Raw genomic sequence first — 26,374 nt, 5'->3', positions numbered from 1 at the left:
ATAAAGTATCAGGCAGCAGCACCCTGGGTCACCATAAGAGCGGGCAAGGCTCCAGTTCAGAGAGGCAAGGAGGAGAGAGGACCAGCTTGCTGGGTCTCCCTGGCTCAGAAATTCTTGACTCGATGGGGATTCACAGAGGCTCAAGGCTAAGTGTGCTATGAGGTTATACCTTGGCCAGGGGCACGGGACAGGGATGGGGGTGGAGAGAACCATAAAACAGTTTCATGGACGGTACTCAGAACAGGGGCTGAGCCTGTACCTCCGTGTCCTGTTTATCCACCTGCTCCCAGCTGGCTTCAGAGAAAATCTCTGTGCTGCAGCGAGACAAACAGTTCTGATCCAGATTGCTTTCCGAGTCGGGGATTGAAGTCTGTTGGCAAACAAACAGAGCTGAACAGAATGAACCTGGCTCCTCCCAGAAGAAAGGGCTTAGTAAAGAAGGGAGCACTGGGGACTTTGGGTGGGCCTGAGTATTAAGGGCTGCCAAATCTGTTGGCACCTCAGCCATCAAGAAATGGGTTGAGCAGGTGCAGACACAGGGCTGAACTCAGGTGGAAGAGAGATGCACAGGTCTAAGGCTGTGTGCAGTGACTGTAGGGGAAGGATAGGCCGTGGGCTCCAGGAAGTGAGTGGGGTGGAAGTGACCAGGATGGCGTGTGAACTCTGAGTCAGCTGCTCCAGTGAGTCTGTTACTCCAACCCTGCCACTTACATCTGCAAGTTGAAACTGAGTGCTTTGGGCATGTCCTCCTTTCTCTGAAGGACTCTTTGGGAAAATGAGAAACCATCATTAGTATGAAGGAAATACCGAGAAGTCAGTTTGAATTGAAAGTCATTGGATGAGCCCGCCTTTAGTGTACGCTGACTGCTTCAGAGCCAGGCTCCCTCTTGTACTTGAACACATCAAGTCACACCCAGCCAGCGAGGAGAGCATCTCTCTGAGAGCCTCCCCTCATGTAGCATCCCACCCCCCACCCTTCCAGTCACCAGGCACCATCAGTGCTAACTCCTCCACAGTGCCAGAAACCAATCCCATCTCCCCATTTCTACTGCCATCACCTGCCACAGGGCAGGTACAAACATTTGTTAATTAAACTACAGCCGAGGGGAGGGCAAGGCAGGGGAGCTCACTGTTAACTAGCTACTGGGGTAGGATAGACATCATAATTTGAGAGAAATATTTGACATTGCCCTACTAATGTCATTCCACCCAGGAGTTCATGCCTTTTCTTAAAACATGATCCAAAGGGATCTGACCAGCCACATACTGAGTGCTGTCTTCCTTATTCTAACTGCCTAAACAGGATCCCTGTGGCAAGCAAGCAAGGCAGGAAAGAACAAAAGGCCGACTGCCATTCATGGCTGATGCTGATCTCCAGCCTCTCAAAAGAACTACTCTGGACCTTTCCAATTCTTCTAGAAATCTGTACCAATCAACCGTGCACGGGGCAAAAAGAGCACCCAGCCTCAGTGTGCCCTCTCCCGGGGCAGCTATGGAGGCACTGTGGTCTACTCACCACTTCATCCCCGAAGTCCCCATTGAAGCGGAGGGAGCCAGTCAGGTACTGGCTCTCCAGGCGACTCCTCAGCTCCTGTACTTGTTTCTTCAAGGTCTCCACTTCCTGCTGGTGGCCTGACTCAATCTGACGCAGGCGCTGCTGTATAGTGTCCGTGTACACAGGCATGCCATCGTCGTCCAGGTGGCTGCGGGAAGGCTGGTCGGGGCTGCCCGTTGTAGATGGCCTCCCGGAGTGGCTGTGCAGCCACTTGTGGTGCAAGTTCCTCGAGTGTAAGTGGGCAGAGCCGCAGCTTGTAGCAGACAGCTGGCGGCTCAGTGAGTCCTTGCTCTTGCCAGCCTCCCCATTGGTGCAGTGGCCGTTGGGGGTGGCGTGCTTCTGGAGAGTGCTAAGCCCTGGGGGCTGCTCTAAAGCCTTATTTTCAGTCTCTGGGGCACCATTGCACACAAGCCCCTCTTTACATTCGGCTAAAGGCAAGGCACAAGGAGAATGTGTTGGGTTGTGGGTGCTGCCAGGGGAAGTCCTATGTACCACAGACGCCACCTGGGGCCTCTCAGCTAGGCTCTTCCCCGAAGGCCGGGGCTCCATGGTTTGAGGAAGCATGTGCTTGCCACTAAACCAGCCACTGTTTACCAGGCAAGGTGTATGATGGCCTTCGGGCCCACTTTCCGACTTGACTTGATCTTCTGTTAACATATCCATTGAACTGTCTGTATTTGGTCCTCTGGCCTCAGATGGGACTTGGGAGGGCAGCAGAGAACTTGACTGTGAGGTACCATAGCCAACTTTTGTATCTACTGGGACTGGAAGAAAAGCTTCCTCCCTACCCTCTGTGGTAGCTCCTATTTGGGGCTGTTCCATAGGGACCTCCTGGGCATCCTCTCCTTCGGGGGACTCCGAGAGAAAACTGGGGAGAACACTGTGCCCATCCTGCTGCTTAGGAATATCCTGGGAGGACACAGAGAGGCCAGTGCCTGGACGGTTCACCAGAGCAGCATCACCCAGTTCTGGCTCTTGAGGAAAGACAATGGCCGAGCCCTCGGGGGTCTTCGCCCTGATCTGCTTTTCTAAGACAGCCTCCTCTTCAACCTGCTGCATCTCAATGCTCCCCCTATGGGGAGGTTCCTCTACCCCACTCTCCTCTTTGGTGGCCTCTTGCAAAATGTTCTCCATCTGCCCCTCAGCCACTCCAGCAGCGACAGACAGCTCGGCACCGCCCAGCACTTTGGTTGGCTTTCCTAGGCTATCAGGATCGAGAGGCTCCTCCCCAGGACCAGCTAGGCTGCTCAGTTCCAGTGAGCGCCGGTGCTCCTGCCACTTCTCATTCAGACTTGGGTCACTGCTGCGGCGGCTGGCCAGAGGCACTGTGTTGTCGCAAGCTGTAGTCAGATTGTCAAATGATCTAGTCTTTGGTAGCCTAAACAAAAGGAGTTTGAGGGAAATGAGAATCTGAGGCTGTTCAGAGGAAAGTAGGAGACAACTGGTTTTAACAGGCAGTTGTTTCATAACTGGGTCCACTCTAGCTCCTCAATGAGCCATGGCATCTCCAAAGTGAGGCTCAGACTGACAGGCAAAAAGCTCCAGGATTGGCCCTTCTTCTAGTCTGCAAATTTCCTCTCAACCTACCCCACTAGCCCCACCCCGTGTCCCTACAAATAAACAAACAGCAAATGCTGTGTTTAAAAAAACATCATGATACTGCTGTTTCTCAACTAGTGGCAAGGGAAAGTAGCACTGCTGGTTTTCTATTACAATATTTTAAATTAACATGTTGTTTAGCAGTCTGAATTCAGTAAAGTTAATTCTCCAGTGGCAAAGCCAAACTTTGTATCATCTGACAGCATTTGCCTTTCAACCCCAAAAAGACAAATGACAGCAGAAAGGCAAGGGCACAGAGCAGTGGCTGAAACTCAAGCCAGAGGGTCACAAGGAACCTAGAGGTTTGTTCATTAACTGAGAAATGGCTTGTTGCATGCAGCCCAGCAATACAGTGACAGGGCCCAGTGCCCTTCAGGAAATGAGATTCTTATGGCCTCAAAGCCTGAAACCCTTATAACCTGCCCTGAGAAAACTTCAGAGATCTAGGCGAGACATGTGGAGCCAGACGCCATGATCTCTGACCATGCCTGTGTGTGCCCGACACAGAAGTACACCCATGCAGGACTGGAAGCTCGGCATCAACCCCAGGCTCACCGGCTCAGGGGCGGATCATCAGGGCTGGTTCCGGGGGCTGGGTATGGTGCACAGCTGTCGTCCACAGGGGTAGACGGGGATGGACAGGGTAGGTACACTGCGCTCCACAGCATCAGGTTACGCACGTGACACACAGGGTACAGCACCTGACGGGAGAGCAGAGGGGATACAGGTTTAAACAAATCCAGAAATGAGGGTCAAAAAGTCACCAAGCTGGAATATCCAACAGGTGTGCATCAGTTGCATTTCCCACCTGAGACCCTCTTGTGGGCATGAAAATCTAAAGGATTTTTAAAAATCTATTCCTCATTAATTACTTCTTAGGTCCCCTTTATTGAATAACCTACTTTCATATCAGCTTGATTTTAGTTGCTTTTACTTCATATGAAAGTGAGTCAATCCACTAGATGGTGACTATGTTTCCTTGTACAAAAACGTGGCTTCAGAAAACACTGTCAAACCTGTTGTATAGGATCACTTAAATTAATTATGAAAAAAGAAGGGAATTTTCTTCCTATACTGTGACTTTCCCAGCAGGCACAGTGAAGGAAAGAGAGAAGCAGTTAGTGTAAATCTTTCCTTTGACTACTTAAATGTAGTGAGAAGCATGTTAACAGTCCAGTGAAGCAATACAACCTCTCATGAAGCTTCCTTTTTGACTTTAGAATTTAAGATGCATTCTGACAAAAGGAACATCACCATGTATCAACAAAGATGTGCGTGCCTCCTTTCCTCTATTTAACTGAAGGTATTCCTTTGCAGAAAAAAGTCTACCAGCTCTCCATGTGAGCAGAAAAATCACATGGACACACATGCCAGTGTCAAACACACTTCTGCTCTCAGAGACAGGAGCTGCAGTGCGTATCATCACCTGATGGCTCTGGAATGGTGCCATGAGCCTGGTGGCAGCTCCTAAGCTATCATGGGCACCCAGGGGACAATAAGGTTCCCCTTCCATTTGTTAGACAGAACATGTCAAAAATGAGTTAAGCTCTAAAAGAGGTGCCAAAAAAGATTCGTGTCCAGAGTGGCAAAATAGAGATGAGTATTAAATCAAACCACCCTGAGCAAAAAGGGGTTAGAAGCAGATCAGAGCAGCACCAGGAAACAAGCCTTCCTCGGGACAGATGGAAAAAAACAGTGAAAACAAGTTTGCTGGAGAAAACAGAGATGCCTCTTAGAAAACAGTCACTACCAAAAATGGCTCCCATATGTCACCACCCCCAAATTCCTTCTGCTGATCAGAGAGGAAAGGCTGAAGGATACATACGGCTTCCGACTGAGAGGAATATAGTAGGTTTTTGAAAGCCTTGTTGCCTGCCCGAAGTAACGACCACACAGAACACGTCCGCTCCTGAGTATGCTTTTCTCCTCTCTCCTTGGCATTGTTGCACAGGAATGTTCCAAACAGGCAGGAATAGGTATGTTGCACCAGTTTCACCTATGGGAGTCCAAAATCAAGCAACAGGGTATATGTCTCTGGGGAAAGGGTAGCCCCGCTGAGCCCCCCTTCCCCAACATCCCCGAGAGCACCTCAGAATTCACACTCCATAAGAATGGGGAAACCACGTAAGCCACGGAAGAGCTGCCTCCTCACACCACCAACCCCAACCACTAGCATTCCTGATTCAAAAGAGCTGGCACCCCACTCCTCTTGGCCTCCCTGCAACCAGTTTGAGAAGTCCTGAGTTAATAGCCACACTCCACAGCGATAGATCATTATCACTCGGGTACAAGAGTAGGTCAGTGTGCAACCCCAAGTCTGAACTGAGAGCACATTTCTAAATAGCTTTCCACTCAACAAATCACTCCTGAGCATCTGACACACCCCAGACATTTCTAGGGGTACTGGGTTGGCGACAACTCTCAGCAGAGCTGTTTCTAACTGTGGAGGAGAGGTGACCACTGCTGTGGACCACAGTAAGGGAGTGAGAGGGACAGGGCACACATAGGGCAGCAGGAGAAAGAAGTGAGAGAGCAAGTTAAGAGGGTATCAGAGGGGGAAATGCTCTAGGCAGAGGCCAACAGCCAGCACAATGGTCTTGAGGTGAGCGCATGTTTGCAATTTGTAAGAACAGAAGGAGGCCAGTGTAACTGAAGGACACTGCACAAGGAGGGCAATGGCAGGAAATGAATCTAGAGAGGTAAGCTCTAGGACAGCTTTGCAGGCCATTTTAAGGACTGGCTTTTACTGTGTGAAATGGAAATCACTGGAGGTTCTTGAGCAGAGGAATGACATGGTCTCAGTTATGTTTTAGAAGGACTGCCCCGGGGCACCTGGGTGGTTCAGTGGGTTAAGCACCTGCCTTTGGCTCGGGTCACGATCTCAGGGTCCTGGGATCGAGCCCCGCATCAGGCTCTCTGCTCAGCGGGGAGCCTGCTTCCCCCTCGCTCTCTACTTGTGATCTATCAAATAAATAAATTTTTAAAATCTTTAAAAAAAAAAAAAAAAAAAAAAAAAAAAAGGAGGACTGCCCCTAGATCCCTCTAGGAGCCAGGGTGGCTCAGTCAGTTAAGCAGCCGGCTCTTGATTTTGGCTCAGGTCACAGTGTCAGGTGGTAAGATCAAGCCCCACGTCAGGCTCTATGCTCAGCAGGGGATCTGCTTCAGATTCTCTCCCTCTCTCTCTGCCCCTCCCCCTGCTTGTGTGCTTTCTCTAAAATAAATGAATGGATAAATCTTTAAAATAATGGAAAAAAAGAAAGATCCCTCTAGTTGCTGGGTTGACTCTCCAGAATTAAGACAGGAGATGGTGGTAACTTTGGACCAGTGTAGGAATAGTAGAGATAGCAAGAAGTAATCAGGTTTTAGATAGATTTTGGAAGCAAAGCTGCAGATCTGCTGACAGACTGAACATGGAGTACTAAAGGGGGAGGAGGAGAGTTGGGCAGGCTGTATGAGTTTCTGCCCTCAGTAAATGGAAGGACTGAGTTGCCCCCTAGTGGGGGCGAAGACTTCTGGAAGGTCAGATTTTGGGTGGGAAGATGTGGAACTCAAGAACCAAGCTTTGAACAGGTTAAGTGTGAAATACCATTAAGACACCCACGTGGAGATAATGCAGTCACAGTTGGGTATGCGAGTCTGGAGTTAAGTGGAGAGATCTGAGTTGAAGACATAATTATAAATGTAGGAATCATGGATAGCAATCAGAGCCATGCGGACTGGAGGAAATCCCCAGAGAGGCAGTATGATACAGAAGCACCTTGGAGGCTGAGTCCTGGAGCATTCCAACATTCAGTACTGGGAAGATATGAAGGAACTAGCATAGGAGACAAAAAGGACCAGCTAGTGAAGCAGAGAAGAAATAAGGCAGAGTTTGTACCGGCAGTCAACTGAAGAAGGCTTTCAAGAAAGGTGTTATTGAACAGTGCCAAAGAGTAAACTGAAGAGAGTCAAAGAAACGAAACTCCAGTTATAAAATAAGTCAGTCCTTGGGATGTATGTACAGGATGGTGAATATAGTTAATACTCTACTGCGTATCTGAAAGTTGCTAAGAGTAGGTCTTAAAAGTTCTCACAAGAAAAAAAATTTGTGTGGCAATGGATGTTAATTATTGTGATTATTTCACAATATACACAAATATAGAATTATGTTGTATGCCTGAAACTAGTATTATATTGTCAATTATACCTGGATTTTTTTTAAAAAACTTCTTAGCAAGATGAAGACAGAGAGCTGATCACTGGATTAGCAACATGAAAGTCACAGCTCTGCTAAAGTGGTTGGGGGAACACCTGAACCTGACTGGGTTTAAGAGAATGGGAAAAAAGGAATTTGAGCCAGTAAATGCAGAAGACTTGAGCTCTGCTGTGAAGAAATGAGATATAGGAAATAATTAATAGCTGGCAAGAGATGCAAAGCTGAGAAAGTGTTTTCAGGGGATGGGAGGTACTATGCCATGTCTGAGTACTAACGGCAACGATGTGGTAGAGAGGGAAATACACCAATGCAAACCGCAGAGGAGAGAATTGCTGGCACCATGCAGCTGAGGAGAGGACAAGCAATGGAAGGCGGTGCAGCAGTGGATGGAGAGGCTGGAAGAGGGCAAAGACAGTGAGTCCTCTGTCAAAGGAAAAGGGTGCAGTGAGTGTGGAACACAAGCCAGGGTCCAGGGTGGGGGTGGGGGGGAAGGGACAGTGAGGAGATTGGCAGATGGACTGGAGGGAGCCGAGGATATTCTATTATTTCTCTTTTATTTTTTAAAATCTCTACACCCATCGGGAGGCTAAACTTACAACCCCGAGATCAAGAGTCACATGCTTCACCAACTCAGCCAGCCAGGCACCCCCATTATTTCTCTAAATATTTAGGGCTTCTATCATCTACTTTAAAAGCTAAGTATAAAACAACTCAAAGACTTTGTGCAAACCTAACATATCTATATTCACTGAATAAACACACACTTCTTACTGTTTTTAATTAAAACTGGGAGAAAGAATGGCCCTTATTAAATTCTAAAAAGAATTCATAGTTTCATGTGAAAACTAACCCACTAACATCTGCATTGATACCCCCATAATTTTAGAAGGTCCCCAAAATAAAGAATTACAAGCTCAAACTCACAAGGAATGCTTCATTGAACTCAAAAGAGCAAGGAAATTGCCTCTGAAGCTGATGAACGCAGTCAAGCCACTGCAGAAACACGGGGCAGCGCTCGTTCAGATCATCGGAGTTCTCCCCATGACCACACCGGTCAGCAAACTTGTGACCAAAATCCAGCCACTCCATCTCCACGAGGACCTGGAAACCCTGCAGGAAAACACCCGGGATAGACCAATTGTTTTTACTTGTCTATGGAGACTATGACGTTCCTGAGCCTGTCAGGACTAACAGCAATAATCCCTTTTAATACCTTCCCAGTAAGCCCAACAGGAGGGCCTGACCCAGCCCCATAGCCAAGGGCTCCATGGAACACATCCTTAGGGCAATTTCCCACTTCCCTCAACTCCATTCCATAATTATCAAATGGGTACTAATCATTTATCTAAGCCTTTCCTGAGTCTATACTTTCTTTCACTATGTAGTGTAAGAACCACATTTTTTCTAAACTTATTTTTTAATTTCTTTATTTTGTATTGTACTAAGTCTTGTTTCTAGTATCTTTCCCTACCCCAGATTTACATGTATTTTAGGGCACCTTTATGACTTTCCTCATATCTTTAACCCAACATGTGGTTCTTTCAGAGTAGGGCTCTTTCTCCACAGAACACTGTAGTGATATCCGGATCCATTATCAGGATAAGCATGCCAAGATCCTACTATAATATCCCCATTTTCCTGGAGTAGCCAAAACTTTTCCAAGTAGATAGACTACAGAGGAAAACATGTCTCTATTTCTCAATACCTTGTTATCCACAATCTGATCCATTTTAAAAGGCACAAGAACTGTGGGAGGCACCACCACAATTTAGCTCAAGGTAAAGGAGCAATAGTTTTAAAACAAATTTTACTCTCTTTAGGCTTAACCACCAAGACCAAAACTGATCATGAAACCATCCAAGGTTTCGCCCACTCATACTGATGTACCAAATCCTACTCTTGGGATGCACCCACCTCTATGGTTCGGTAATACGGATCCAGCAAGAGCTTAGCCAATGCCACAATCTGGGGAGTGCGGTCCCAGCCATCTGAGCAGTGTGCTAGTACGGGCCGCTGATCACGATCCACAGCGTGCACTACCAGAAGTGCCGACTTTAGGAGCACAGACAGGTGATGGAGCCATTTTGTGCTTTCAAGGGCTGAGAGCCAACTATAAAAATAAAAACAGAAGGGGAAAGGAAATGCGGATTTTTATGATTTACTGCATAATGCCAAATACCCGTGAAATTAAAAGGCAATTCCCAAAGATCTTTCCCGCCAAATAAAACAGTGCCAAAACAAACAAATCTCTGTCTTTATAAAGCATGTATAAAGATGCAGGTTAACCCCTACTATGCAATAGAGGACAGCTTTACTAATAGGACAGCAATTAATAGAATTTTTGTTCTAAAAATCTTACGGCTAGTTTCTGAGAATGAGTATCTAGTATTTTTCAATCCATGGTAGTTATATATCCCGTATAAGTAGTTCTTTCTGGAGTCTTCTGAAGGAAATAGTAATTACGCCACTTGGTTAAAGTCACATAGTCAATTAATGGCAGATCTTCTGAGACCTCAGCCAGGCTCTTTCTCTGCCCCACCTCTGGGGAAGAGAGCACTACTGACTGTGTAGCAAATACAAGTTGCTAATCCCCAAAGCAGAGAAGCAAGCTCATTCTTGGGTCAGGCTTTTTCCCCAAAGACAACTGCACTTCACCCTCTGGGCTGATTCCAAATGTGATGAATCTAATCACTTACTACCAAGGTTAGTACAAGTGGTTCAGGCAGACATCTGATTGAATAAATCAAGGAATTCTGCAAAACTTGATGTGATCAGATCTACTGAACAGAACCCAGAGAAACAGCTATGGGCTCCAGCACAAACACCAGAAAAGAGAAAATTCTGTCTTCTCTGGCACCATTTCTGGCTTCCTCAAATAGTAAAACAGGGTCTTTTAAATATTTATCTATCCGTATTTGTTTCACAGACCATTCCTGCTAATTTTTCTTGTATTCAACCAGTTCCCTTGGGTGGGCAGGGAGGGAGTATTACTTCACCTACCTCACTGCAAATGCCAGCCATTTATTTTTAACAAGCAATTAAAATGTGGCAATGTTCATAATGAGAGAGGGTAGTTTAGGACTCAGAAGCAAATGTAAAAGGAATTCACCAAATGGCAAGTTTAACCCTTTTTTTACAACATGATGAATAAATTTTGACTCAAGGTAAAAACTCCCCCCCCCCCCCCCAGTTCACAGTAGGTAACTGTTACCTATAGGATGTCAAAAACCAAAGAATTAAAAATGAGCCAAAAACAATGTACAATTGAAGAGGTCCCAGGAAAAACAAGAAAGCAGGGCTTCTGAGGACCGAGATCTGTTTTGTGCTCCACATCTTTAAACCTTTCAAAGGGCTAGATTTTTGCTACTGTGCTAACATAGAAAGGAGAATGCCCACAGGGACTGAAAGTAAGACCAAAGTGTACCAAGAAACAGAAGAAAAGATACCTCCAAACTCATTAAGAAAGAAAGAAAAAGGCAACGCAAAATTAAAGCTAAGGCCAAAGTCTTACTTTCCCGGATCCGGCATTTGTGTGCACAGCAACCGCAGAGACTGAAAACTCCTCCGAATTGAATGAATATTTGCCATCCCCATAAACACAACCTCACAGTTTGGGTAATACTCTGCAGAGAACAACAATAAAGAGAACAAAAATATGTTGACTTTAAAGCCCACATGGCCAAATTTAAAAGCAGCAAACAGGCTATAAAGCAAATCCATTATAGTTGCTGACGAATGAAACTGCTGTTTTGATACCTATTAGTCTAGTCCTTTTATCACAGGAAAAACAGTGCTTGAATTTTTGCAAAAAGAAAAGTTAGATTTGTGAAGATATGGACATAAAACAGAAGCTTTTTTTTTTAAAAGATCTATAGTCTACCATCCCATCCCAGGTTAACTTCTCTGGCCACATCTAACTTGTAGCTCTGGAATCTCTTCAAAAAGAAGCTGGCCAAACAATGCATTTTATGTATTCACATATCACCTTCGTACAAGTGCTTTCAATTTCCAGTTGAGATCACATCCCGATGAAGGGGCTTGGAGCCTCTCCCTGTTCCATCAGCGCACCACTGGCACTGAAGGGGTCCCTCCTTGGAGAATACATTCAGAAAGCGGGGGTGCTACAGGTCAGGACAGAGGTGTGCTGCTTAGAGTCCTGTATTTGGTGCTTCACCTTCCACCCCAGCCTTTCTAAGTAGAAGCCATATGGGAAGTTTTCTCTGAGGTCAGTGAGGAGTAAACCCACTGTCAAAGGCAACAAAAAGCTTTTAGAAGGCTAAGAAATTGAGCCACTAAAGAAGCTTCCAAACATGAACAGGCCTTATTATGGGGAGGATTTACTTTCTTTATCATCTAAAGGTTAGGAAGGAAGATTATTTGGTTTCCCTACACCTCCTCCTTCACTTCTTCCCTGAAAAGAAACAAGTGTTAAGAATCCAAACAGCTCTGGCTCTCTCGAGATAGGCTGAAGAACATAGCTTGCCATTCATTTCAAATTGAGAACTAAGACCCAGCCGAGCATGGGCTAGGTTCACAAGAACAGTGTCAGGGGACAAAGCACCATACACCTCACCCGGGCATTCACAGCCTCCTCCTTTGGCTCGGTTCGCCACAGCTGCAGCATAGGAACGTGCATCCAAGATCAAAAGCTTCTGCGGTTGGATGGCTAAACTGTCTGCTCCTGAAGCATTCGACAGAGAAGAATCTAGGAACATCACAGGCGGGAATGAAAAACTAGAATGAACCCATCTCTCCCCAAAACTGTGCAAAATAAGAACTAAAAGCAAAAACACCTCCTGCAATACCAAGAAACAAACAAAAACCCTCAATTAAATAAAACTCACCTAACCAGAACCCTTAATACACAGGACTTCTCTATCTTCTGTTTTGTCTACCACTCTCCTTTATCTCATTTCTACATGTATAGTCTTTTCATAAAGACTGGTGACTCCTGCCATGGTCTGGAGAAATTCCAGGTCCCCTATCACATACATACCCCATTGTTGTCACAATGACTGGAAAGACAACAGACACATTAGCCCTCTTAAGCCAAGTCTGAAATAGTTGTCTGGTTCATTGTCCAGACCTATGATTCCTCAAATAATCCCATCAACTGAAGCTTCACCCTCTCTCTCCTATGAAACAAATTATAGGTCTTACAAGGAAAAGGCCACTCAAGAAAAAGTTCTCAAAGATACTCTAAAAATTTCTGCCACTGGATCCAGGGAGCATCTTACCAAATTCCACATCAGAAAGGTCTCCCGCATTGGGAAAGTCTCGAGAACTGTTCCTAGTTGACAGCTTGCTGCCACTTGATCGGGAGTCAGAGGCACAAGCTTTGGCTACCGACTGCACCAGGTGCTCGTCATCAGCATTTCGCCAGCCCCACCAGCTGACCTCTGGCTGTCCACAGCGGGCAATGACAGCTCCATTACTCTGGTGCCTGTGCAAGAAACAAGACACAACTATACCCATCTCAGCAGCCCCATTCCGATGCTCTGTGCTCATACAAAAGTAAGGTAGTGGATTTTAAATCTCTTAATGAAGAGCCTAAATATAGGTTAAGTGATGGGTTAGCTTCAAGTCCTCTTGAAATCTTCTATAGCATCAAGAATAAACAACAAAACCTATCTGGATCTTTCTCAAAAATTGATCATTTTTGAGGCCCTTGTAAAGTCAGCAACAAAATGATAAATGTGTGCTCTTAGAAAAAACAAATTTATATCCATTAAGCAAATGTTTGAATCTTTAAATTTATTTTTGGAAAATTGGGTAAAAATATAATCTACAAATACTACACTAATTCTGCTATTCAATAACGAAACATTAATCTCTTCTTAATACTGTGCCTGAATATCCTGGCATAATAAATGCTGACACAGAAAAATTTGTTTCCACAACAACTTCTAAGGGCCCACTGCAGCAACTGTACACTTATGGATGGCTTGGGGATTCTTTTTAAAACAAGGTCCCACCTTTGGGACTCAAACATTTACCTGGCCCACAGTGAACCGCTCTACAAAATCTTCTGAGATTTCATGACTCACAAATTGCTCTTATTATAGGCAGATAGCTCAACATATCAGCTACCTTTCCTTAAGCTCTCAGAAGGCACAGCATAAACCTCAGTAAGCCATACTCTGACCCTTTTTTATTTTTATTTTTTGATAGATCCTTTTGTAAAAATTAAGACCAGAAATCTTACTCAAAAATCTTTAAGGTGATATTAAAACCTAGTCTCTTGGGGCGCCTGGGTGGCTCAGTCAGTTAAGCATCTGCCTTCGGCTCAGCTCATCATCTCAGGGTCCTGGGATTGAGTCCTGCATTGGGCTCCTTGAGTCTGCTTCTCCCTCTCCCTCTGCAGCTCCCCCTTGTTTGTACTCCCTTTGCGCTCTGTCAAATAAATTAATTCTTAAATAAAAAAATAAAAAGAAAGAAAGAAAAAGTAAAACCCAGTCTTTTCCTAGTTAGGAATTTAGTTAGGCAATTTAAGCAATTAAAAAGTTATAAAAGGGGGCGCCTGGGTGGCTCAGTGGGTTAAGTCTCTGCCTTTAGCACAGGTCGTGATCTCAGGGTCCTGGGATCGAGCCCCGCATCAGGCTTTCTGCTTCCCCCTCCCCCTGTCTGCCTCTCTGCCTACTTGTGATCTGTCAAATAAATAAATAAATGAAAATCTTTTTTTAAAAAAAGTTACAAAAGTAGTATTTGGCACAAAAGGTATAAAGTTCCAATAAATGCTACAACATGGATAAACCTGGAGTATGTTATGCTAAGTGAAAGAAACCAGTCACAAAAGGCCACATATTGTATGACTGCATTTATTAGATGTGTTCAGAATGGGCAAATCTGTACAAAGTAGATTACTAGTGACCTGGGGCTACGGGGATTGGGAAGGGAATAGGGAGTGACTACTAATGGGTCTGGAGTTTCTTTCTGAGAGGGTGAATATGTACTAAAATTGACTGTAGCGATGGTTGTACAACTCTGAATATATTTTAAAAAATCAAACTACAGTGGCACCTGGGTGGCTCAGTGGGTTAAGCCTCTGCCTTCGGCTCAGGTCATGATCTCAGGGTCCTGGGATTGAGCCCCGCATTGGGCTCTCTGCCCAGCAGGGAGCCTGCTTCCCCCACCTCTCTACTTGTGATCTCTCTGTCAAATAAATAAATAAAATCTTAAAAAAAAAATCAAACAACACATTAAAAGGGTGAACTGTGATATTCACAAAGTAGTTTTTAAAAAGTTATGAAAGTAATCGGTTCGTTATAAAACTAAATTAGCAGAGTAAGCAAAATGTTTAAATGCCCCCCAATTCTATCTTCCAGAGGGGAAGTATCCATGTCTTACTTCCCATTAAAATCTAAATACAGGGCCGGGTAGGTGACTCAGTTGGTTAAGCGTTCAACTCTTGGTTTTGGCTTTCGAGGTCATGATCTCGGGGTCCTGAGATGAGGCCCTACGTTGGACTCCGAGCTCAGCACAGAGTCGGCTTGTCCCTCTCCCTTTGCTCTTCCCCCACCTCACACACGCTCTCAAATAAAATCTTTTAAAAATCTACATACATACATTCATACACATCTATAACATATATATAGGAGACAGATCTAAATAAAACATACTACTGAATCTATTTGTCATCTTTAAGAAACAATGGGAGAACAATTTTTGTTTTTAATCCTAAAGCTCACAGGCAATCAATGAAATTCAGCAAGAACCATATTCCACTGGAACCATCAGTTTAGCTTTTAAATCCTCCAGAACAGAGAGACAAGTAACAGAAAGCACTAGCCAATATGCTCAGTGGGCTCACCTGCTGAATGGAGCCCAACTGGAAATCAAACCGAATTCCTAAAAATGCCTAGTAGCACATGTAATAGGCACTGGGAAACAACAGAGCTGACTTATGCCAAACCTTCACAAATGAGGCTGGCAGGGCCTTTCCTGAGCATCTTCTTTCTCTGCAATGCTCCTAGCAATGCCCAAGAGGAACAGAAGATGGCACTCTTCAGCTTGGATCTTGGGTTTAAAGGGTCATAGCATTTTTAACAGCCAGCCTCAATTGAACTGTTGCAATAAGCAGTGAAGTTTTCTGCAGTCTTCCAAAATGCTTTTGACTGCATGATCGAAAACTAAAACAATACAGCTAAATATCATGAAAGAGCATTTCTACCATATCAACAAACAGAATCAAGGAAAAAGTATAAAAATGAATGTCCAATGGATGAGTCCCCTACTGAACACTGAATGCTTCAATTCTATACAGAAACACATAAATACTTAAACTATCCCTAAGTCAGTATTAGGCAAGCTCACTAAACGATTAGAAATTTCTAATAACCACTCAGTGCACAAAGGGGGGAGCTGTGAATTGCACTACAGATGGATGCCCTTTGCACCATCTTGCTGGGTTAGAGCAATCTTGGTCTTCAGTAATAAACCCAATTAAACACTCTCTCATCACAGTGGGAAAAAAAACACTAATGAGGCGCTGGTTCAGTATGATGCTCTCAAGTTACTGCTGCTAGCAACTTCAGGAATCATTACTGCAGTCTACAGACAACTAAATTCAGTAAACGTATGCTGGATTCAGAAGCAGCTTGCCACCTGGCCTGGCAAAGCAGAGAGTGGCAGAGTATCCCCGAAGCAGTCTTCTGTATACCCCTTACAAAGCTTCCCCACCATTTTAACAACCCAGTTTGGGGCTCAGAGATTCAAGACACATGTTCCCAAATGGAGGCTAGTTCCCAAAAGCCTATCTGAGTTTGTGTGGACTATACCAAGAACTTTTTTTTTTTTTTAAATACCAAGAACTTTCATTTGTAATCCTTTGAGAGCAGATTGTCTAAGAGAAATTGGAAATAAACTTCATTTATATATATATACTACGATCTCTAGAAAGGGCTGGGGGGGGGGGGAACCCATGGCCCATGCCCTCTAGAATAAATTTTAGAAGGGAAAAAAGGTCTTTTGTTTATTCTAAGTTCTTCTTTAACTTTGCACTTACAGGCTTCTCTACCAACAAGGAAAACTCACCTAAAGCCCTGTACTTTGAAAATGACAGTCCTTTCCTCTTATGCTCAAAGTCTGCAAACCCTACAAATGCTAGAGCTGCTGATCTAACACAGCTGTTGGCCAGAGAGCCAGCAGCTGGCTGCTTTCCCTATTTGAGCTAGGCCAATCACTGCTAAGACACAAATCCTTTCAGCTTTCCCTGCTCTCTAATTCCTGTGTCATCCTTGTCACTTGAGTGATAGGTAAATTTGGTGACCTACTTTTCTAGGGGTGTCTGAAAACAACAGTGATGAAAATTGAGATTGAAAACTTAATGGATTCCACTGGGCCAGAAACAAATACTTTTTCATTTCTCTCTATTCAGGACGGCCATCAGAATTTGCCATCAGTGGACTAAATGAACAAGCTGGTTACCTCAGTGGAAATTCCACAAGGAGATAAATCCCTTCCTACAACATCAGTATTTCAATGGAATGCTTCCTGGCATGGAAGTCTCTTAAGTAAGCCCCAGTGGCTGGGCCCAAATTCAAGGAAAGCCCAAATCTGCAAACTGGAAAAATGGAATGGAGAATGTAAATACAAAAAGAGATGACATCTGAAACAATTTCAAAATAAGAGGCAATGACTTCTTCAAGTCTTAACTTGAGTCCTTGAGAGCTGAGCTATTCAATGAATTATATATAAAAGCAGTCCCCAGGAATACAACCTCCTCCATGTACTGCTTAGAGCAGCCCAGTATTCACAGATGCATTCATGCAGCTCAGCATACCTGTGACGTAGGACCGTCATTCCCATTTTACTAATTAGGAACAGGCTGAGGGAATTTACTCAAGGTGCCTTAGCAAGAGTTATCAGTGAGAAGACCTGAACTCCCAAACCTGTGCTTGACACCACGCCACCATTCCCTTCTAGAACTTGCCTCCCTTGGCTCTCAGGTCTTTGATCTTTTTAAGATCTTCTATCTAGCCAAGCCTTAGCCTTCTCCTTTACACGCTACCTCTCAAAACAGAGCTCTTTCATGTGTCAATGTTTCAACCACAAAGACAATCACAAATGACTTGACTTTAACTCCTCTCTCTCAATCCAAAGGTCAAATGCAGTAACACATTATCTTCCCACAGAATGTCAGAAGGCTCTTAAAATAGCAAGACTAGCCACTTTTCTTTTTTTTTCTTTTTCTTTTTTAATATTTTATTTATTTGACAGAAAGAAATCACAACTAGGCAGAGAGGCAGGCAGAGAGAGAGGAGGAAGCAGGCTCCCTGTGGAGCAGAGAGCCCAATGCGGGGCTCGATCCCAGGACGCTGGGATCATGACCTGAGCCGAAGGCAGAGGCTTTAACCCACTGAGCCACCCAGGTGCCCCAAGACTAGCAACATTTCTATTAAAGTTTTCTTATCACCTGAGCCATCAGCAAGTGTTCTGGATGCAGTAAGTATCAGTGTGTCACCGTAAGAGTGGCTTTAACTATAAGGAAGCACAAGCTAGCCTGGAAAATTCTCTGAACCGTTCCCTTCCTTCCCAGGTTAGCAGCAAAAGAGCAGCAGACCACATGCAGTGGACAGCAGCACCAGACCAGGCTGGGCCTGGCCAGGCTTACTTACCTGTAGACGACGGCAGGGATGCGCTTCCAGGACCTGAAGCTTGCTACACTCTCTAGTTCTTTGTCGGTGATCCAGGCAGGCACTATGAGCTCCTGTGGATAGCTACCACATAGCCTAGTGGGGAAGGGGAAAAGGAGGGAGTGGGGGTTAGAAGACAGGGAAGGAGAAGAGGGAGAGACACTGGGTGAGCCAGTATAAGGATGCTGATCAAGCTACCCAGAGCCAGTTAAAAGGCAATAAGGAGCTGTAAGTGAGTCCTGGCCTACTCAGCAGAACTAGTAACCTTAGTGTTTACTTATGTGTATGTCGCCTGATAATATCTGGCACTGTTCCACTTTAGGCTACCTTTGGGAATTTGGTGATCCTAACATGTGAAATAAGGGGAGTCCATAGGCAATCAGTTACTTCACTCTAACATTCTCTTGTAACAAACACACAAGTCATTTCTTAACTATAGAAAGTGCACAGTCCAACTACAGAAGTGAAAGTCTGTCAACCTCTACCAGACCCCCTCATTCTTTCAGGCTTCTGTCAAAGGGAAACATGTGAAGAAAGACAAAAGCCTACAATTTCAAGTTTCCAGATACCTTACAGAATTACTAACATATTCTCTGATGTGTCCTAATTATAGGTAACAGGTACAGGCATGGGTATGCAGAAGCAGTACCATAAGTCAGGACATTTGCATACATAATCGCAGCCCCACTGACCCAAGTTAGTAATATGAGTAAGCTATTAATCATAATTTCATAAAACATACTTCAGAACTATATTGGGGGGGAGCTCTTCTCATTAGGGAGGAAGATCGTAGCTGCATACTAGTCAGGCTGGTACCCTAAAAAGCAGTTCTTTCTGACAGGTTTTTCACCTTCATTGTCTCTCTATGGGTATCCCAACATTCCTTTTCAGCAGTGAAGGTAAGAAGACCTTTAATCCGAATCTTAAAATACACAAATTCCTCCTCCTCCTGCACCACCACCGCCCAGCCCTTGCCTACCTTACGCAGTGGGGGAAGAGGCAGAAAACATCAAGTAGCTTAAGATCATTCTGCACAAAATATCTACAACATGTTCTCAATTTCCAGAAGATTAAATATCAAGAATTTAAAAGCCACTGAACCAAGAGAATATCTACGACCAACAGTAGCTCTATAAACTTAACACCCATAAACTAAAAATAATCTGGGACACTATGACCATAGTTAATATGGTAACCACAAGTCTTGTTCTTTTGTCTTCTTTTATCTTGTTTAAAACTTAACAGTAAATTTAGCGCTCCTTCATAGTAGGAAGCACTTTTCAATGTCCTGCAGACTGGTTTTGAGGCAGAAATAGGGGATTCAAAGAAAAAAATTAATTTTTAAAACCCATATTGAATGGCGATTTTGAAAACAAAATGGCTTTTGAACTCGTTTGAATTCAAGTTTATTCAACCTGTTTTTTATTCAACGAATTTAGCTTAACTCGGTTTTCTGACTTCAATATTCTAATCATTCTATTCCTTGTCCTGTATTATACTACCTAGTAGTCACCTCTTTAGCAAATACTGGCTGCTTACATGTAGATAAGCTGTTTCCAGCATAGGAAAGGAGAGCTGTGCATGAACAAAGCCTGTGGCAGCCTCAGGTTCTCTGAGCCCTTGCCTCCAGTCTCCACCTCTACTCTCTACTTTGACTTGTAACCGAGAACAGGCAAAGGTATGACAGGTCTGTAGCTCCAGTTCCTTCACAAGATCCCGGGTTCTTAATTCCTTGGCCAGTGTCCATGTTAAGAGCAGCATAAACTAGTCCAATGAAAAATGAAATGCTCTGATGGCTACCCACAAACAGACCAAGAAAATGGCTATCATAATATCATAATATCATAATATCATGAGGCAGTTTGAAAAACAGAATGATTAATGCCTCCAATTGCTAGAAGGAATCTTAAGAGGAGAAAAGTACTAATTTAAATCTCCTGAACAATTTTCTTTTGTTTCATAGAAATTTGGACCACCAAAATAATAATAGTTAGCTGCTCCCCCATACCAAAGTACTTACACCTTTTAAGGAAACAAGAAATGGGAAATATTTAATAGTGATTATATTAATATTTAATGATTAAATGGTCATAGCTATGAAGTTGGAAAGAACAGAATAGTACTTATGCCTATTTCATAGACTCTGGAGTAAAATTAGTCATAAAAACTAGCTTCTAAGTGTTGTATCACTGCCTGTATCGCCAATGTGACGTCAAGTGGTGACGAGACCAATGGAAACTGCCTGCCTACGTGAGAACACAATACTGTCTGGGAAACGCACGCACCTGGAACAACAGAGATCTGGAGGGGGATGGAAAGGAAGGTTCCAGAATCCTATGAAATACGACTTTTCCACTCCAGTAACAGCAAAGGGAACAGAAGGCTCAAGAAGTACTCTGAAGACCATGCAGTTAGATATAATATAAATGAATTTCCACTTCCATGAATATAAATGAAATTCCACTGAAAAAATAGGTCTATGTCTAAGTTCAAATGTTCTGCCACATGAGAACTGGGGTTTCTGCAAAGGCACTGGCTGTGAAGCACCGTCCATAGGCACCCATACAACTCACTTGTACTTCTCATTGATGTTGGAAATCCTCCAGGCATTGTTCATATCAAAACCCATTCGCTCCACTTCGTTTTTAAACCTCGACGTTACATGCTCCCCTAGGGGCCAAGGACAGCAGAAAGAAAGAAATGAATACCATTTTGCAAAACAGGTAGAATAAAAGCATAGCTACCCTGCTCAGTTATATAAATAACATGTACTTAGTTTTAGTTTAAAAAGTCCCTGTCAGGGTAAGACTATACAAAGGAATGAGGAAATTAATTTTTAATAGAAATATAGCTAATCCAATTTACATTAGTTTCAGGTCGACGACATCGTGATTCAACAATTACATATGTTATGAAATGCTCACTGTAAGTGCAGGTACCATATGTCACCATACAGAGTAACAGTTATTACAATATTATTACAGTATTATATTGCTACTACAATTCTGTATCACAGTATTATGGTAGTTATTACAATATTATTGACTATATTACAAAATTACAATCTTATTGTATTTACAATATTATTGACTATATTCCCTATGCTGTACCTTGTATCCTTGTGACATATTTCTTAGCGGAAGTTTATACCTCTTAATCCCCTTCACCCATTTTACCCATCGCCCCCCAACTTTGGCAACCAGAGAACCAATGTGTTCTCTGTATTTATGAATCTGTATCTATTTTTTGTCCATTTTTAGATTCTACATGTAAGTGAAATCATATGGTATTTGTCTTTCTCTGTCTTACTTCACTTGGCATAATAATCTCTAGGTCCCTCCATGTTGTCACGAATGGCAGATTTTCTTTTTTATGACTCAGTAATATTCCTGTATGCGTGTGTATGTACACACGTGCACATGTGCGTGCATATGCCCCATCTTCTTTATCCATTCATCTACTGATGAACACTTAGGTTGACTTGGGTTGTTCCCATTATTTTGGAATTTTGATCAAGAATTATGTTATCTAGGGGCGCCTGGGTGGCTCAGTGGGTTAAGGCTCTGCCTTTTGCTCAGGTAATGATCTCAGGGTCCTGGGATGGAGCCCATCGGGCTCTCTGCTCAGCAGGGAGCCTGTTTCCCATTCTCTCTCTCTGCCTCCCTCTCTGCCTATTTCTGATTTGTCAGGTAATTAAATAAAACGTTAAAAAAAAAGAAGAATTATGTTATCTCATTTAATCACTACTACCAACTCAGAATGGTTATCACCGAGTTCATTTTACAGAGGATAAAACTGAGACTGAGAGAGGTTATTATGGCAGGTCTGTCTGGTCCCAAAATCCAGTCCCTGTCACTGGCTACTCTCCCATTTCCACACTCACAATATACATAAAACATAAAATCAACAATTTCACCAAGAATAGTAATATAAATCTACAACTCCTCATCAGAAATCCTATGGGCCAGATTTCAAAACTTGAGTTTTCTAGAGTTTAAGATGGTATATATAATATAGTATTAGATTAACGCTCTCAACAGGGTCTACTAATCAAAACATTAGTATTTCTACAGCGAAATGCATGGATAATTCCCACAGTAAAGCAGCAAATACCTTCATGTCACCTCAGACGGGTCAAGCCACCAAGTAAGAAAAATCTTTTGATTTTCAGAGCCTTATAGATTAGAGAATTATAGATAAAGAGATCATGAAACTGTAACTTCCAGTACCCAAGAATCTCAGGAAACGCCATACTACTAAGTAAAGTGCTAAGCATTTGTAAGAACATCCACTCAAACAAGTATAACCCGCCTACATCTGCGCTAATGAAACTGGCTTTCTCTTCCTAAAGACAACAAACAAATGCAGAAGTGAACCAAACATAAAAGTCATTAAATCTGAAATAACTTTCTTCCTTGAAAACACACATAGTCCTAGGGCAGTAAAACAAACAAACAAAAAACCATTAAGCAGTATCTCTATATGTAGTGTTACAGGTTGTAAAATAAATTCTGGTGGGGGCTGGGAGAAACTACAATAATAAAAGCACAAAGCAGACTAGACTGCTTTGGTGATCAAAGTATAAAGCTTTGCTCTCCCTGGGAAAGGAGCTTCAGAATAGGAAACAGCAATTACTTGAATGAAGGACAATTCTATAAAACTACTGCCCATTTAAACTGCTTTTCATGAGCTTAAAATAGGTATCATATGTTTCCTGAAGGAGAGCTATAAAAAAATGAGGCACAGAGATTCAGGAAGAAATAATCAGCTGAATGCATCCCATTGTGGAAAAGTTACAGATGTGATGTCGGCTTTCCAAATAGGAAAAAAGCTATCTGAAATGGAGTGACATCTGTCTATAAATTGCAAGGAATAGTGACCATCAAGAATATTGGAGAGTCCTTCACTTTTATTCCCCATCTAAAACAGTAAAACTATGACAATTTCCAAGTTCATTAATTAATGAGATTTTTCCCACCTGTGATATAGCTCCAAGTCTTTGCAAAAGGTAAAAGTAATTAATGACTCTAACATTAGTACCTCTAATCTGAGCATAAACACACAGCCCTAAAAGGACCCTCTAATTTTAAAAGAGTAACTAGCAAATCACCACCACCATCACTGGCAATTTGCCCAAAGAAAAGCTTAGAACCGCCATCAAGAGTATGAAATTCTGAGCTACACACGAAGAAATATATACTGTGTATCAAGCATAAAACATGTTACTCAACTTCCTTGAGAACAAGGAGTTTACCTTTATATCCTCTAAAATGTGAGTTCCTAGGTTTGAAACTGACCATCACAACCCAAATAATTAGGTTTTACATCATAAGCCACTGCATGTTTATTTTTTCTTTTTTTTTTTTTTAAGATTTTATTTATTTATTTGACAGAGAGAGATCACAAGTAGATAGAGAGGCAGGCAGAGAGAGAGAGGGAAGCAGGCTCCCTGCTGAGCAGAGAGCCCGATGCGGGACTTGATCCCAGGACCCTGAGATCATGACCTGAACCAAAGGCAGCGGCTTAACCCACTGAGCCACCCAGGCGCCCTGCATGTTTATTTTTAAAAGCTTTACAAAACTACCCACCCTTACTATGTGGGATACATTTTGATATTTTTTATCCTAGGTGTTTCATTTTGTATTTCATTCCTTAAAACTTTTGATTTCATGACCCAACTTAGTAGGAAAAGCAGTGCTTTAAAAAAAAAAAACTAAATACAGGAGTAATTCAACTGGCTTTTGCTAACTTGTGTTAGAAGCTCCCTTATGTTTATTCAGCTAGAAAACTGAATGCCAAGCACATCTATTTGCTGATTTCCCTTATGAATTTCCCTCTAAGAATTCTTAGGTTTCCACTGATTCAATATTAGATATACTATCATATCCTGTTTTAAATATTACAGTTGTAAGTTTGTTTGGCTCTCAATTTCCATTGCAACCCTCCTGTCTGCTCTCCCCCCACCCCCAAATGAGGATGTGTCCTTTTTTTTTTTTTTTTAAAGATTTTATTTATTTATTTGACAGAGAGATCACAAGTAGGCAGAGAGGCAGGCAGAGAGAGTGAGAGGGAAGCAGGCTCCCTGCCGAGCAGAGAGCCCGATGCGGGACTCGATCCCAGGACCCTGAGATCATGACCTGAGCCGAAGGCAGCGACTTAAACCACTGAGCCACCCAGGCGCCCCAGGATGTGTCCTTTTTTAATGTTTAGTATTTCTTGTACTACAAATGCAAACAGTCCAGCAATTCTTTAGTGAGAATGAAAACTTTTTTTTTAAGATTGTATATTTTTTTTAAGATTTTATTTATTTATTTGACAGAGATCACAAACAGGCAGAGAGGCAGGCAGAGAGAGAGGAGGAAGCAGGCTCCCTACTGAGCAGAGAGCCCGACGCGGGGCTCGATCCCAGGACCCTGGGATCATGGCCCAAGCTGAAGGCAGAGGCCCCAACCCACTGAGCCATCCAGGCGCCCCGAGAATGAAAATCTTTTCAAAGTAATGAGACCCTCTATCATAACCAGTGTCAACAGGCAGTCTAAAAAAATCCCCCTCTCAAAAGTCTAGCTCCCTGGGTGATTCTGAGCATTCAAGCCCACAATTATGAACAGCCTAAAGGTCTGAGATAGAAGAGCCAGTCCTCTATACAGGATGCGAGGAAGAACTGCTTCAGAGTCAGAGAAGGTGAGAACCAGCCCTCCCAGATTTTCAAATATGGATGGAAGAATCATTCTGTTCTATGAACAACATCCCAGTACAGTCATCTAAATTTACACTTACTGGACTTTGTTCAAACTCCTAAGACTTGGCTTTATACTACAAGTAGCTGCACAAGAGCTGTGAGACCCAGACTCCCATGCTGTTCATGGTTCAAGATGTGCTTAATGGGCATTTCACAGAAGAGAGGTCAGAGAGATGAGCCTGATGCGACTAAACTAATAACTGAATTGCCCAGTCATTTGTCAGGACCCCTGCTTAATGCTCAAGGACAGAATGATCATCAAGAAGGCAGCTACAATGAAGAGAAGAAAACCAAGCACATGGGAGAGAAGCTTTAAGCTTTCAGTCCATTCCTTTTTAGAGTTCGAAATGGATCTAAGAGTCAAGAGTTTTACAAAGACTTATGGAAGTTTCACAGGTAAATTCCAATAGCAATGCTGAGACTTCTTCCAAAGCAGATTAAGATTCAGAGCTTTGGCCACCAAATGGCTGGCTTAACTATGACAGCTTCAACAGTCAAAAACTTAAGATTTATATGAATACAAGGCAATGATACAATTTTCCCATTTCGCTCCTTTCTGACACATTCTACTCTTAGCAGACTAGGCATAGAGAAACAGAATCCATAAAACCCTTTATTAACTGCTAAAAGACTAAACTAACTTCAACTCTTCAGAGTCTATGTGCTTATGATCTTATATATTGGAACAGATTATACAAAGGCATCACTCTGAAATATCTCAAGTGTTGTCTCACCCTAAAGATGACTTGTAAGAATGTGGTTGTCTGGTATGCTCCCACTTGGTGAGTAATGCTGTAGCCACCACCAACACTCAATAATACTGGGCAGAGACAAAAGAACCAGGTTGACTGGCTTTAAAAATGCTACCACAGTATTTTTTATTAGAACAAGTTTTCCCTCTGTACTCCACAGTGAAAATATATAAAAAGGAAAAAGCCATACATACATAAACACACTCAAACCAAGTCACTGAAGTACAGTAAGATTCCACTTAAGCGGTAGGAGGTTAACTACAGTGTGGATTTGTGACATTAGAAAGAAACATAATACAACCTTTACTCAGATTAAGCTCCAACCATTCAGTTACAATGGCATCACCTTGTATGTTCATAAAATCCAAAATGTTCTGACAAGCATGGCACATGGGAAGTACTCAGATATTTACTGAACTGAACTCTCCAGCAATAACAGATTTAATCTTTGGGATACCCAGATCAGCTTGGGTAGGGAGAACTGGAAGTCCCACTCTGAAGAACAAAGGAAACACAAAACATCTTTGAAATACAAAGATGATAAATGGCTTGCCCAGTATTTTTTTTTTTTTAATTAAATGGTAAAGTATGGGTTTGAATTCAGGTTCCCTAGTTCTTAAATTAGTTCTTTACCCCCCAAATACCTCCACGCATCACAACCTAATGAAAAGACAGAGAACACTATCGATATCTATAAGCTCTGGCAGCCAAAGAATACCAGATATCATCAGGAAGAGAAGGATCTGGGGACAGAAGTCATCTCAGCTCAAGACATGGCCATCCATAATTAAAAGAGTGAAGTTCTGACCTGGCACACCTTAGCAATAGCTTAGGAGATGGCTCAAATCCAAAAGAAACTAATTTTATCAAGGAAATAAGCAGTCATCTAAAGAGATGAGG

The 26,374-nt window shown here is 42.9% G+C and overlaps 1 protein-coding gene across 15 annotated transcripts in view; it reads right to left on the bottom strand.

Moving 5' to 3' along the window:
* Positions 1-26,374, bottom strand: part of MTMR3 (myotubularin related protein 3) — a 139,484-nt gene that overhangs the window by 6,383 nt on the left and 106,727 nt on the right. For 10 of the 15 annotated variants that reach the window (XM_046025563.1, XM_046025561.1, XM_046025568.1 and 7 more), the window contains 12 exons: positions 20,557-20,653; positions 17,966-18,079; positions 12,587-12,792; positions 11,923-12,054; positions 10,861-10,972; positions 9,264-9,459; positions 8,274-8,459; positions 4,980-5,150; positions 3,710-3,855; positions 1,517-2,933; positions 712-765; positions 260-370 (listed from right to left, as the gene is read on the bottom strand). In XM_046025563.1, the coding sequence (XP_045881519.1) occupies positions 260-370; positions 712-765; positions 1,517-2,933; positions 3,710-3,855; positions 4,980-5,150; positions 8,274-8,459; positions 9,264-9,459; positions 10,861-10,972; positions 11,923-12,054; positions 12,587-12,792; positions 17,966-18,079; positions 20,557-20,653 (2,942 nt within the window). The remainder of the gene's footprint in view (positions 1-259; positions 371-711; positions 766-1,516; positions 2,934-3,709; positions 3,856-4,979; positions 5,151-8,273; positions 8,460-9,263; positions 9,460-10,860; positions 10,973-11,922; positions 12,055-12,586; positions 12,793-17,965; positions 18,080-20,556; positions 20,654-26,374) is intronic. The other 5 variants (XM_046025572.1, XM_046025573.1, XM_046025574.1 and 2 more) reach the window with 2 other exon arrangements.

This window comes from Meles meles, chromosome 12 (genome assembly GCF_922984935.1).
Source record: "Meles meles chromosome 12, mMelMel3.1 paternal haplotype, whole genome shotgun sequence".
NCBI classification, from domain to species: Eukaryota; Metazoa; Chordata; class Mammalia; order Carnivora; family Mustelidae; genus Meles; species Meles meles.
This window is presented reverse-complemented; position numbering and strand designations above follow the sequence as displayed.